The sequence below is a fragment of the Anas platyrhynchos genome, chromosome 1 (assembly GCF_047663525.1).
Source record: "Anas platyrhynchos isolate ZD024472 breed Pekin duck chromosome 1, IASCAAS_PekinDuck_T2T, whole genome shotgun sequence".
In the NCBI taxonomy this organism is placed as follows: domain Eukaryota; kingdom Metazoa; phylum Chordata; class Aves; order Anseriformes; family Anatidae; genus Anas; species Anas platyrhynchos.
Window position 1 is genome coordinate 137404740 of NC_092587.1, and position 13750 is coordinate 137418489.

At 46.4% G+C, this 13750-nt stretch overlaps 1 protein-coding gene across 4 annotated transcripts; it reads right to left on the reverse strand.

The window, feature by feature from the left end:
* Positions 1-327: 327 nt before the first annotated feature.
* Positions 328-11331, reverse strand: LOC101796441 (regucalcin). 4 transcript variants are annotated; one of them, XM_027446989.3, is made up of 7 exons: positions 11184-11327; positions 10423-10587; positions 9608-9790; positions 8399-8614; positions 6940-7071; positions 1451-1605; positions 328-658 (listed from the first exon to the last, which is right to left on the reverse strand). In XM_027446989.3, exons 2-7 carry the CDS (start codon positions 10583-10585, stop codon positions 608-610), a joined length of 900 nt encoding a protein of 299 aa, XP_027302790.1. In that variant the 5' UTR covers positions 10586-10587; positions 11184-11327; the 3' UTR covers positions 328-607. The 4 variants fall into 4 exon arrangements, with proteins under 4 accessions (XP_027302790.1, XP_027302781.1, XP_071886546.1 ...); XM_027446980.3 differs by lacking the exon at positions 11184-11327 and adding an exon at positions 10818-10927; XM_072030445.1 differs by lacking the exons at positions 328-658; positions 1451-1605 and adding an exon at positions 3374-4161 and having other exon boundaries at positions 11184-11330.
* Between the last annotated feature and the right edge of the window lie 2419 nt (positions 11332-13750).

Here is a 13750-nt window from a genome sequence, read left to right on the forward strand (position 1 = left end):
TGAAACAAAATAAGCAACATAATGACATGCGGTGGGGAGAGACGATGGGCTCCAGCCCATCAGTTAATTTAAGCACAGCCACAGCTGAGGGCTGTAAAACCATAATGTAAAAAGGAAGCCGCAGATGCCCAGCAATCAGTACTGATGTTTCTGTTGCTGGAAACATCATGGGACAAATGGATATTTTATGAGAAACTCCAGAAAATATGTAAAGGAGTCACTACAAGTAGTTTAATCAATATATCAGTGTACTATAATTGCAAATGAGGCAGAAGAACAAGGAGTAAGAAGAAAAGATACTGAAACAAATGCCGTTACAGAAGAAACTTACAGTATTCAATAGTTTATTAGGGTGAGAGTCTTTTTACCACAACTGAAAAAATACCATCAGATACATAAAGTAATAGAGTTTAAAAAGTTTTAAAATTAAAAAAAAAAAATCAGTTTTAAAATATTCCACATATTTCATTAGTTTTTCATCATTTCCTAATGAGATATTGTAATCATGTCATGGTTTCAAAGCAAAAGATGCTGAACACCCACATAAGACCTTCTGATTTGTCTTGCTTAAGCCAGTCTTCTGGACTCCATTCTGAAGAGTGTGCATCTAACCTGCAAATGCATACGGCGGGATTCCTTTCACCCCCAGCCCAGTTATCTGTCAAAAAAAGAGAGGAAAAAAGAAGATAAATGCAATGAGTCACCACTGCCAAACATTTGCTTTTCTCTCAAAACCAGACATTCTCTGATTTAGAAAAGGACCGTGTCCAACTTGACATACTGCTGTATACTGCAGCTCGTCACAGCCTGGAATTTCAACCTGTGCTCCTTCTCTAAAGCTAAGTAATCACAGGCCACAGTCTGTTCCTCAGTCCATCGACCATTCCCCAAAAGCCTCTTCTCAGATACTACTAAGCCTTAATTCTGCAGTTTACAATGTATGGAAGACTAGGGCTTTGAAAAAACAATCCCAAAGTGACATTTTTTAAAGAGAGAATTTAGTTAAAACTAAGTAGAATGTAAATAAAAGCAGACGTTTTTATCTGCCATTGTTTAGGACACAAAACATGCCATGTTTCTTCCTGTAACAGACAGAAAACTCCCTCTTGGGAGGGGGAGCAGTAGAAGGAGGTGATGGCACAGAAACTTTGCAGTATCAGCTGCAGCATGCCACATATTGCAGGACCTACAGGGCACTTCTTGGTCCATTTTACTTGCTAGTATGGATGTGACCAGTTAAACATTTCAAATCAAAAAGCATTTTCAAATCTCTGGTATATCTGTATCTCTCCATCTGCAACAGGAACCAAGAATATGAAGAATAGCTTAATGTGTATTATTGATGTCTTGATGACCACCCTCTTCCTGCTTCCCACCGCTCTGACTGGTTTGTTGTCTAAGCGCAGGAGGAGAAGGGCTTTGTGAAGTGAAAGGGGGAAGAACCATTCACCTTGAAAATCCCACCAGCCTGTGGCTGCCGTGAAAGCCACTCTTTATCCATCCCGTCGCGGGCAGAAGTCACATACATTTCGGAATAATCTTTTCCTCCGAAGCAGCAGGAAGTTGTCTTGTCAACAGGAAGCTTCACAGTCTGGATCCTTTTTCCTAGAGAAAAACACTCACGCTGCTTCTTGTTTGTCTGCTTACAGCAAGGGATTTAAACAAATTATTGCAAATAACCAACGTGGAGCCAGGTGCTCCACAAAAAGGAATCCCAGGGCCGAGGGAGGGCTCCTGCTGTGCCTCAGCATACTGATGAGCACGGCGACAAAGCAGGCAGACTTCTGCAAACCACCTTGTTGTTGACCGTGTATCACTTGACAAGTTTCAATCTCAGTTATCACAAATGAATCCCGCCCCAAAACCCAGCATGTCCTCTAATTAAATGCTAACATCCACAGCACAGACATCTACATCTGAGCTCATCATCTAGGCTGCCCATACAGGCAATGGAAATGGGATTTAATTCCTCCTTAAAACAGGTCACATGAAACACGCCCCAGACCTGCTGACTTCTCTATTTTAACTACAAAGGAAGCCTGGAGCGAGCAGAGCTCGTGCAACTCTCACTACGCCTCTACCGCCTGAAGTTAGGGAAGATTAATTCCTAGAAGATTTTCTTGAAATTTCAATAGCCTTTCAAATTAAGCTTGCATAAAATAGGGATCATGGGACACGTCTGAAGTTTACAAAAAACTCGGGGCAACCATAAACAATATTATGCACTTATTATACAACAAATAACTACCATCCTAATGACAGTAGTAAACAGATTGCCCCTGGCATCAACCTGCAGATTGCTGAGGCACTTCAAAGCAAATTTTTCTAAAATTCCTCCCAAACCTGGGCAATACAATAATGGCTCGTACCCATTATGCCTGCTTTATTTACCTACAATTGACTTTCTCTTTCTGGAAGTACACTAAAGCACATGAATACAAAAATATTATATATTCATTTTTGTATTCATGTGATCGCATACAAAAAATATGTGAAATATGTGATCTCATACAAAATACGTGATTTCCCTGGCCCCTCACTTATGTGTGCAGAAGGCTTGGTCCCTTTACAGCAACTGACTGGTCAGTGGCGTCTTGAAACAACGGGACAGAAACTTTGATAATGGGAAGAAGAAGAAGAAAAAGAAAGAAAGAAGAAATGGAAAGAAGAAAATGGGAAGTTTGGTCCACTTAACACGTTGTGAGAAGTTTTTGGTCTGCTCCAGAGCTGGGCACTATTTCCCAGGATGTGTTTATCGAAGTATCTACCCTTGTCTTCCCTTTTATGTGCCCCAAACCTTTTGCCTCACCCAACACGCTGTGCCTTGGCCTTTTGCAATGAGCAGTGAAGGTACAAAAGCACAGCCCAAATGGCTTCACCTGTACCAGATCACCAAGCAGGGCACAAGCACAGGGCCACACTACCGAGCTGCTAGTGCAGTCCTGGCACAGTTTCGGCTCAGACCCCACAAGTTGCTGCTCACCATGAACAGTTCGGGCTCTGGTTTGGTGTGGGAAGACAGCTTGGGTGTGCAACATAAGCTGCAGGACTAAGGGAGGTCTCCTGATCCATTTCACTTGCTAGAAGGAATGTAACCAGTCTATCCAAAACTCGGGGCTGAGAAGGACGAATGGAATTGCCTTTGTCTTGCTGAATGCCCTGACACATGGGCTGGGTACTTTTAATCTGCCTTGCTTTTAACTCCAAAATAAATTAAAGAAAATAGCAAGCCAGCTGCGGTGAAAGAGCTTCTTGTACATAATAGCCAGGGAAGTCTGACTTTGGGATTCCTGGTGTTGTATAACAAGCTTATTTGGCACTGACCCACCCACAACAGCCAAAGTACAAAACAAAAGTAAAGAAATAAAAAAAGTCACAATCACAATCAGTGTAATGCTGCTCAGAGTGTCAGAGATTATAGACAGATCTGGTTACCTCCTTTTTTCCCCTAAGAAGAGCAAAATATATAGAAATATGTAGAAAACTGGGAGAGAGCAAGTCCTGTCCGCTGCTTGGGAATGATGAGGACCAAAGCGAGCTCCAAGGCGATGCTCCTGCCAACTGGCACCCGCAGCACTTTGTGGTTATCCAGTCAGCTGGAAGTAGAGGGATTACATGGCTGCATGGGTTACACGGTGTCTTATACAACACTCCAGAGGCCACCCTAGCAATTGGCTCACAGCAAGTCTGGGCAAAAAGGAGCAAGAATGGCATTCAGAGAGAGAAAACGTGCTGTAGGAGAAGAGGCATGAGCCTCTGAGATAAGGGGAGAGACCCTGACTGTGCTTCCAGAGAGGTCTCAGCAGGGACAGCCTGGAAGGTGTTGTTTACAGAACTCTGAGATGGGCATCATCTTCCTGGAGATGCCAGAAAATCTGCACCTGAGAGATTTTTCATGGAGTCATCTTCAAACCCATCTGGTTCACCTCCCTAAGCAGTCACAGTTCCCTCGGAATTGTGCAAAGTTCAGATTTCACAGACTTCTTCAAAAGAAAGAAGGCTCCTTCTGACACGGACACGCAGCCTGTGAAACTTCTTGCTGCTGTTCGCCGTGGGTGCTCAGGGCTTCACGTGGTTTAAGGGAGACAGGACAAGTTCATGGATGAGAAATGCACTGGCAGTTAGAGGTGCACCAGACATCACATCCAGCTCAGAAAGACCCTGAGATGAAAACAGCAGGAAGCTGGGAGAGCATTAAGCTGTGTACCCCACTTCCCCGGTTCTTACACTCTTCCTACACATCTGCTTATGGACACTATTGTTATTGGCATTCCCCTAAAAAAACACCTTACCTCCTTCCAAAAAGGGTGCAGGAAAGGGAAGAAAAATGAAGAAAAAAAAAAGTGAGAGCCTACAAGGAAAAAGGTACAAACAGGGAACCAGGGAGGAAAATGGTAAAGTCCAGTGCTCTGTGAGGGCATCCACAGGGCTGCTGAAGCTTGCCCAGGTGTGCTCTGCCCTCTAGGAGGAGGGACCAGGAACAGGTCCCAGAGCTGCTGGGATCTCCCAGCTGCAGCTTCATCCTACCAGGCTTGTGGAGCAGGCTCTGCAGCACAGGAGGAAGTCCCGCAGGCTGGCAGGGCCTTGGATGGGTATAAATAAAACGGCGATGGGAAAAACACTGCCTGAGCCTCAGTTAAGAGGCTCTGCAGAATTTGGAAGAGAGGTGGCAGCCTGACATGTGTGCCGGGGTCTGCAGCGTGCTGTGGCAGGGGCACACACCAAGGGAAGCTGGCAACCCTGAGCCTGCAGCCTCACAAAACCCCGCGACTTCTGTTAGGGCAGGACCTGGGTTCAAGAGACCCCAAAAGCAGCTCGGTGCAGCCCGTGCTGTCTGGAATCTGTCAAAACCAAGCTTCCATCTCGCAGACAGCGTGGTGCAGTCTCTCTCTCTCTCTCTTTACAAATGTTTATACCCAGACTAAGTCATGCCTGGCAGACCACCAAAGTTGAAATGGGAGTAGCAACACGTGACGGGCTCAATAATGTCTTGGGTGTGCCCAAGACACATTACTGTGGGAACGATAAAATGCCACCGAGTCTATTAAATATACTTTTATGGTTTCAGTTGCAAAACTTACCATGTAAATAATTTTCAGTCATAAAAAAAAATGTTGCTGGCATCAGTGGCATGTGCAACTTGTATTAACTTTAGTAAAATAGCCCAAAAAAACACCACGCTAAAAAAAAAAGCAAGACTTGAAATGGCTTAAGTCGTCTTTGAAATTTTGTGGCTTATCTATATTTTTCCAAGTCTCTTACCATCAATATGGTGAACACTGGACACGAGAGGATGCTAACACTTTGACAGATGCAAGAGGATGTCATCACGGGTATCTGCTATTAAGCATCCATCCGGGTTTGATAGCATGGCTGAGCTATTTGATAGGCAACCAGAAGTCTTTGGATCATTTGCCCTTATCTTTATGGCAGATGTCAAGTTCCCAGGCATAAGCTGGGAGTATCATACAGCCACAAGCATGCTGAAGGTAATTTTCTGTCACAGGTACTTACTGAGGAAAAGTGCCCCTCCTAAACCTGTTGTTTGAGAACAGAAAAGGCCTCGTGGGAGAGGTGACAGCAGGTGGCCTCTGAGTTGGAGGACTGTGACAGGAGGAGCAATGTCTTTCCATCTGTGGCCACCAGAACTGTAAGGGACCGGCTATATCAGCTGAATGTTCCTAAGTCCACGTGGCCTGATGGGATTCACCCCAAAGTGCTGAATGAGTTAGCAGATGTTACAGCTGGGCCAGCCTCAACAATTTACTAAGGGTCTTGAGAGGCTGCAGAAGTCCCTGCTGACTGGAAGCTAGCCAGCGTTATACTGATCTACAAGAAGGGTATGAGAGGAGACCTGGAAAACTACAAACCTGTCAAAGCTCAGTCCCTGGAAAAGTCACGAAGAAGATGATCCTGGGTGCTATCAATGGGTATTTAAGGAGCAAAGCTATTATCAGGCTTAGTCAACATGGGTTCATGAAGAGAAAACCCTGCCTGAGTAACCTGATCTCCTTCAACGATAAGGTCACCTCCTTGGTGGATGAAGGGAAGGCGATGGATGTAATCTCTCTGCATTAGTAAGACCTTTGATACCATCCCTCACAGCATCCTGGACAAGTTATCAACTGTGAGACAAACCAGTACATGCTGTGTGGTGTTGGTGCGGCCTCACCTTCAATACTGTGCAGTTCTGAGCTCCACAACATAAAAAGGGTGTTAAGGTACTTGGAAGTGTCCAGAGCAGGGCAGCAAAGCCGATAGAAGGGCTGTAAGGCAAGTCCTATGAGGAGAGGCTGAGGACACCCGGGCTGCCCAGCCTGGAGAAAGGAGGCCGAGAGGCGACCCCAGTGCTCTCTGCAGCGTCCTGAGGAGGGGAGCGCAGAGGGAGGTGCCGGGCTCTGCTCCCTGGGCACTGGTGACAGGACACGCTGGAACGGCACAGAGCTGTGCTGGGGGGTCAGGCTGGGATTAGGGAAATCTCTTTACTATGAGGGAGGTCAAACCCTGGAACAGGCTTCCTAGAGAGGTGGTTGCTGCCCCTGCCTGCCAGTGTTCAGGAGGCATTTGGACAATGCCCTCAGTAATGTGCTTTAACTTCTGGTTAGCCCTGAAGTGGTCAGGCAGTTGGACTTGATCATCTTTGTAGGTCCCTTCCAACTCAACTATTTATTCTATTCTAACACATATAATGGCACTCCCTCTCAGCAACTTTATCTTTTCCAACATAACCGAGGCTTGGAACAATGGAGGCTTGTTTACGAGGCGAACTTTTAGGAGCAGAAACATAAAACTGCTAAATAAAAAGAGAAAAAAAAAAAATTAAAAAGAAAAGTCGTACCATTTCTGTATGGAGGCAAGAAAAAAAAAAACTTACTCCTTGCATTTTTTTTCTTTGTTTGAATTCTGCAGAATTCAAGTCCACCCTTTGCAAGGGCTTACCTGTCTCGGGGTCAAGACGAATCACTCTTCCACCATCGTAGCAAGCTACCCAGAGTTTGCCTTCCGTATCAATGCACATCCCATCAGGAATGCTCTCCTCTTTCTCCAGTTTGTATACACTCCTGCGGTTGTCTGCAACATAGAAGAAAAAAATACAACAAAATTACACAGTGTAGTTCCTTTTGTTGATGCTCTTTTTTTTTTTTTTGCACCACTCATGTTCCCTACTCACAATATCAAATAAGTAACTGAATAAATTAATATTATATATATATATATATATTCAGGACAGGAACTATGTATTCTAAAGGTAGATTGGACTTTTCCAAGTATGAGTTGCTTCCAGTCAGAGAAATTGAACTTTCAAACAGAAAAGACTTTCAAAACAGATTGCTGGAACGTGCCAATAATCACTGGTCCAACACAAAGCTGACCTTCAGATATATAAACTGAGAGTTTATATAAACAGAGAGTTAGGAAAAGCATCAACTTCAAAGGCACACTGTCAACTTAAAAACAAATAGTTCTATCTGAACTTTTATCCACTGTTATTAAAGAAAATTAAAACCAACTTTCCAACATTGTTTATTTTATGCTCTGACAGCTTCAATGTTTCTCATATGTTGCAATACTTTTAATGAGTTTCCCTTGTGCTCCTAGGGATTATCAGATTGCCCATGGAAAAAGAAGGGGGGGACCACACCACTTCCTAAAGAAAAATTCAATTGTAAACCAAAAAACATAGCAGAGGCACCAGGACAAGATGCTATACCTAAAATAGCTCTGAATTCACACTGTTAAAGCTAACTGAATTTGAAATTTACAGGGCTCTTTTAAAGCAAAATTCTGCAGCCCATGTATTCAAAAGCAATTTCTTAGTCCAAGTCACTGGAATTTTCTTTTGCCCCAGCTTGTAGAAGCCCTTAAGGGCGTGTTTTGTTTTGTTTTAAATAAATGAAGGAAGAAGAGCTTTGAGTTACTGCTCTCCAGTTGTTGCTTAGCTCTGTCTGCAGGATCTTTATTTAAGAGCTGAGGTTTTAAAAAACAAAACAGGGTGAAAAAAATCTGAAGAAGTCTAGCAGAGGTTTTGCAAAAGTCAGACTCATGCAGCCACAGAAATCTACCCATCTGCAAAATCTAACAAGAAAACACTTTGCCCTTTCTACACAGGAAGATCAGATACACATCATGTTTAATAACAGCACTCCAGACTACTACTCAAACTCCATCATGCAATTTAAATATTTTATAATATTAGCAACAGCTTCTGACTAGTTTGAGATGGCAGCCTATGTGGGCACAAACGAGTTTTGATATGGCTTCTGCTCCTTTGTTCTACAGAGGATTCTGAAGAAGTGCTCTCAGATCTCAGATCAGAATTCATCGTCTTGGTAATAACCACCATGAAAACCAACACCACAATCTTCAAGTGCGTATTTTAAAATAGGACAATTCATACCAATTTTTCCAGTTTGGATATCATAATCAAAGGCATCCACCGAGTAGGACAAGCTGTCAATGTAAAAGAAGGTTTTGTGATCCAGCGACCAGTCCAGCCCATTAGAAATGTCCACCCGATCAAAGTGCTTCACTACGGAGAGGTCGGGGCAAAGTGTATACAGAGAGCCTTGGTTCCTTTCCAGCACAGCGGGTCGAATCTCCTCAGCCATCGTACCTGTGTGGAGACAACGGGGAGGAAAGCATCTTCAGAGTGAGCAGGCTCTCCTCAGGGTTTGCAGAAGGAAGGGGGGCTTCAGAAATTCAGGGAAGAAACAAAAGAGAAAGGCAGATTTCAGAAGTGCTGCACTTAGCAGATTTCAACACAGAGCCTCTTTTTTGTCTGTTGAACTGCGACAGAAGAGGCATGCAGTGTGACTTCTGCAAAATGCTTTACTCGGTCACTCAGAAATTAAGAAAGGTGAGGGCAGAATTTATCTTCCAACACACCTGAACAGCCCTGAGCAACCTGCTCAGAGCAGGGTCAGGTACAGCAGGTTGCTCAGGGCTGTGTCCAGTCTTTAATACCTCCACAGATGGACTTAATACTAAGTCCATCTTAATATTAAGATAGTCTTAATAGACGATCAGTAAAAAATAGATGATCTCTATTAATAGTCTCTATTAAGAGCTTTTTAATATGTCCACACAATTTCCTTAATTTCTATGTCCATTGCTGCTTGTCCTGTCACCGGGCACCTCCAAGCAGAACCTGGCTCTGTCTTCCCATCTGGTACTCGTACCCATGGATAAGATACCCTCAGCCTTCTCTTCTCCAGTATTTCTGCTGGCTCTTTCCCAGCACTCAAAACCAGTACACCAACAGGGAGGAGACAAAGTCAGTGCCTTAAACTAGGTGGGCTCTGAATCGCAGGCCTTTTTTTACAAAAATAGTTCTGATAAGATGTTGGCCAGGTGATATAAATGCGTTTCTAAATGGATTAAACTCTGCTTGAAGACAAAAAAAAAAAAAAAAAAAAAAAAAAACAACAACTTGCCTATAAGCTACAAATATATACATGAACTATGTAGTTCATATTTATAGGTATATATCAACTCTGAATGAACACTTACTGCATCTACAACCGACCGCTGCCTGTGGTCTGTAAAACCCAAGGGGAGGAGCAGGTAAGCAGGGAGCAGCAGGAGACAGGCAGCAGAGCCAGCGTACCTGCGAAATACCTCCCGGCAGGATCCACCTTCCCGTCGTTGAATCGGTTGTTTGGTTTATCCTTGTCCACGTGCGCGATGGTGGTTACCTGCTGCTCCTTCCAGTTCAAAGCAGCGAACCTGGTGCCCAGGGTGACGACATAACCCCCCGATTTCCGAAGAGCCACGGAGCTCACAGGAGCATCTAGAAACAGGGTGCGATGGACGAGAGGCATGTGCTATGAAGACATTTCTTTCCTGCCCAGCTGCCGCTCACTTTAGACACGCAAGCAGCACACTCTGGACCACAGGCATGGGAAACAACCTACGAGCTGCACTGCGACAGGTCACGATGCCGTGCAGCTCAGACATGCCTCTAGCAGCCCCAAAAGCACACTGAGGAGTGGCAGAGCTTTCCAAGGGTTAAAGCAAAGCAGAAAATTAGGAAACGCTCCACGGTTAGTTTACACTGTTATGCAGTAAAACCTCAATTGCAGGTTATTATAAAGGAATTAGTTTAAAAAAAAAAAAAGAGAGAAATGTGAGTGAAGATAGTATTTCGGCCGCAATCAGGTATAACGTAAGGAATAACAACTTTAAATAGAGCAATAAAATCTGGGGTAGTGTTTACCAGATGAGATTTAGGAACGTGCACGGGGCTGATCACCAACATTTTAATTAAAAAATAAATAGATAAGTAACATTTTTCGTATTTATAGCTACACAGAGGTACAATTAGGCAACAGCTTTACTGAGTGTGAGGAAAACCTGGAATGGTGGGACGCTGACAGGCGAGGACCGGGGGTTTTTAGGAGCTGCCCTGAGGCAGCGCCTTACCCAGGGGCACGGCCTGCAGCTGCCCGCTGCCGGGGCTCCAGCGGCAGGCCCGCCGGCCCGGGATGTCGACGCAGAGCAGGGCGCCCTCCTTCTCGTCCCACACCGGCGACTCGCCGATGCCGAAGCCGCTGCTCACCACGCACTCCACCCTGACGGACGACATGCCTGCGGGGCGGCACGACACGGCACGACATGGCACGACATGACACAAAGAAATAGAAGCCCCGGACCCGCGCCCCCCCCCCCCCCCCCCGCCCCATTCACCGAGCCCTCCCCGGCCGCTCCTCCTCCCACCCACCGCGGGTCGTTAGAAATATAATAATAAAAAAATAAAGTAAATAAATAAATAAATAAATAAATAAATAAATGAACTGAAGCGCCCGCCGCGGCCCTACCTGCTGCCAGCAGGGCGCCCGCCGGCCCCGGCCGCCGCTTTTATGGGGCGGGAGGCGGGGGCTGGGGCCCGGGGCCCTCCCCGCGGCCCCACACCGGGCCCTGAGGCTGCCCCCGGCCCCATGGGGGCTGTGGGATGGCGGCCAGGGCTCCGTGGCCCTGGGGAGCCTGTGGGTGTTGCGCTAGGGTGCCCGGCTGTGCTAGTGCCAGCACCCCGTGACATGGTGGATCACCTTGGGGCTTGGGTCCAGTCGCCCCCGGGGGGATCCATGATGTAAAAGTGGCTTCTCAGCTCCTCACAGACCCTACTTTTCCTGCTGTTGAAGCACCCCTAATGGGTTACCTCTGTCCGTGCAACAGGCACTCACCCCTTGGATTTCAGTCGTCTCCTTTTCCTTTTGGGAAGCTGACGGGCGGCACAACCTCACCACCACGCCGTGTTTCATGCAGGCTTCCCTCAGAGTAACACCGACACACTGCCTATCAGCGTGTTGTCATCGTGCCTAAGCACTTTGGCTTTTTATTTTACGGGCTTGCGTAGCATTACTGCAGCCCATGCTAAGCCTCAGTTTTTCTGTCCCCGCTGTGGTGTCACGTAACGCACCGCGGGGTTTCAGCCCAGACCTGAGGCAAGCGCGTTAGCACTGCCTGCCCACACAGAAAGCACCCGTCCAGAACGTCCTGCAGCAGCTGGTGGGCTTTTGGTTGTTTGTATACAATTTACAAGGAAAAAAAGAGATTTTTTTAAATGAATAAACAGAATTAATCAATAATTTGTATGTACAGTGAAATGCATTGCCACTTTTTAAAAAGCTCGGCCACGTTGGCTGCTCTCCTGCTGTCCTCGCATGCCACGAGGCCATTTGGGATGCGCAGGGCTCACGCAACATCTTCCTGACATCACCGGCGAGAGATGCTCACACCCGCAACCCACCCGGCGGGGCTCTGCTCCGTGCTGACTTCGGCATTTGCCAGCATGGTTTGGAGGCATCAAAACAAGCTGTGTGTTGGCACCCGCCTTGGGAGAAAATTAACAGCTCCTACGAGCTCCAGGTTACAACACAAACTCTCTCTCTGCCGAAGTGACAAGGATTTTTGAACTTAGGTCTCTGGTTACACGGCACGGTACCCCTCTTTTGCCTGTGCTGTAATAGGTAACCTGGCTTGCTGGAAGGTAAAAGGGGGAGGAATTCACGGGTTCCTTCATTGATGAATGCCTTCTGAGTCCTTCTGGCAGCACAGGTTTACCAGGGGAAGGAAGAGGGCAGGGAAGGTGGCTGCCGAAGGCTTCCCAGCCGGCAGCTGCTCCCTGCCCTGTCACAACCACCACATTTACCACACGGCGAGCGATAAGGAGCCCACGGCTTCCGTGCGGCCTCCCAAGGGGAGAGCTGGTGGCTCAGCGGGCCCACCTTTTATCCATGTGGCAGGGCTCTTTGCATACTTATTCCTCCAGTTTTACAGGAAGCAGGGGAAGGGGAACCATGGGGCTCACAGACCCCCTCCCGTGCATTTGTATTATCACAGCCACTAATAGCCTGAGGAATAGATCTGTGACATGAGAGGTTCTGCTGCCCAAAGCCGCATGTAATCCTGCCCTGCTGTGACATCCACAAAGGTAACCACAGCGTGCACGGGGAATTTGCCTCTACAGGGTAACACCACAGCCTGGGAAAACAAACAACAACAACAAAAAAAGCAAGCAAGAAGTAGAAATTTAAGATCAGTCACTATGAACTGTTGGCTGAAAAGCGAAAGCTAGTGCTGTGACATGCTTGTTTTCAGCCAGGTATAGTTCTTGGAAGAAACTCGTGTCTGGATCAAGGTTTTATTTGTTGGTAAGCAGCAGGTAGGTCCGAGAGTGATCAGACTGCTGAGAGGTCACAAGCATTTACTGGTCTGGGTGGCCACAATCACATCCTTAAATGCTCGTAGGGTTTGCAAAGCAGGTAAATGCTTTGGCAAACATTCAAGCTTCTCCTTAGGAGAAGAGCTGTTAACAGCAGACTTGTCCACTGATGAATTTATCTATGTCTAACACAGACTGCTAGCATACTGTTAGGGAAGTAAATGCAGAATGGATTCTGAGTCTTAAACAGAGAATCTTTTCTAAAAAGGACTGCACCAAGTTACCATGAAGTAATATAAGCACATTTAGCCTTAAAAGTCCAGTTTCTCTCTCAGATCTGGCAAAGGTGCCCTTTAGTTATCAAAATGCATTATGCAGGCTTCTTTGAGGAGCATTTTGTGTATGCTGGACGCAGTCTCTTGACAAATCACCTCACACCAGATATGCGGTGCTATAACCAGATGTTAAGTGGCCCTTCCCACTACAGTTTCTCAAACATCCCTCACACCATCACAAGGGTCCCTCCAGCTCCTGTATCACTCCAGCACCTGCCTGTGCTAGCTCCTGCCATCCATATCCATCTGACAAAGCCCGAGTGTCCAGCCATGCCCTTCCAGGCCCCTGCTCCTCGCAGTGGGAAAGAGGGTGCTTCAGAAAGGGCAAGCCTTCTGCGGTGGAGCCTGGCCAAGAGATGTTGCGTTAATGCCTTACTTCCCTGCTCTTTGTACCCCATGTGACCCGCATTTGCATTTTGCTTGCCTCAGGAAAAAAAAAAAAAAAAAAGAAAAAAAAAAAAAGGAGCATTGCTATGTTCTGTGGCAGCTGCAAGAGGACAGGCACAATGGAGGCTGTGCGAGGGAGCCAAGACTGGAGGGAGAGGCCGCAGCTTTCATTCAGGGACCTCCGCTGACAACAGTGCCCTCAGTGTTTGCAGCTTTCAGGCACACAAGCCCCTCTTCAGGCCCAGGTCAGAAGCAAACCTCAAATTAACTGCAGGTTTAGGACAACTGCTCCAAGCTTAACTCAGGGCGTTCAGTCAGAGCCGAGAGAAGTCTGGTTGCTGTGTTAGCCTCCACATCACCTGGC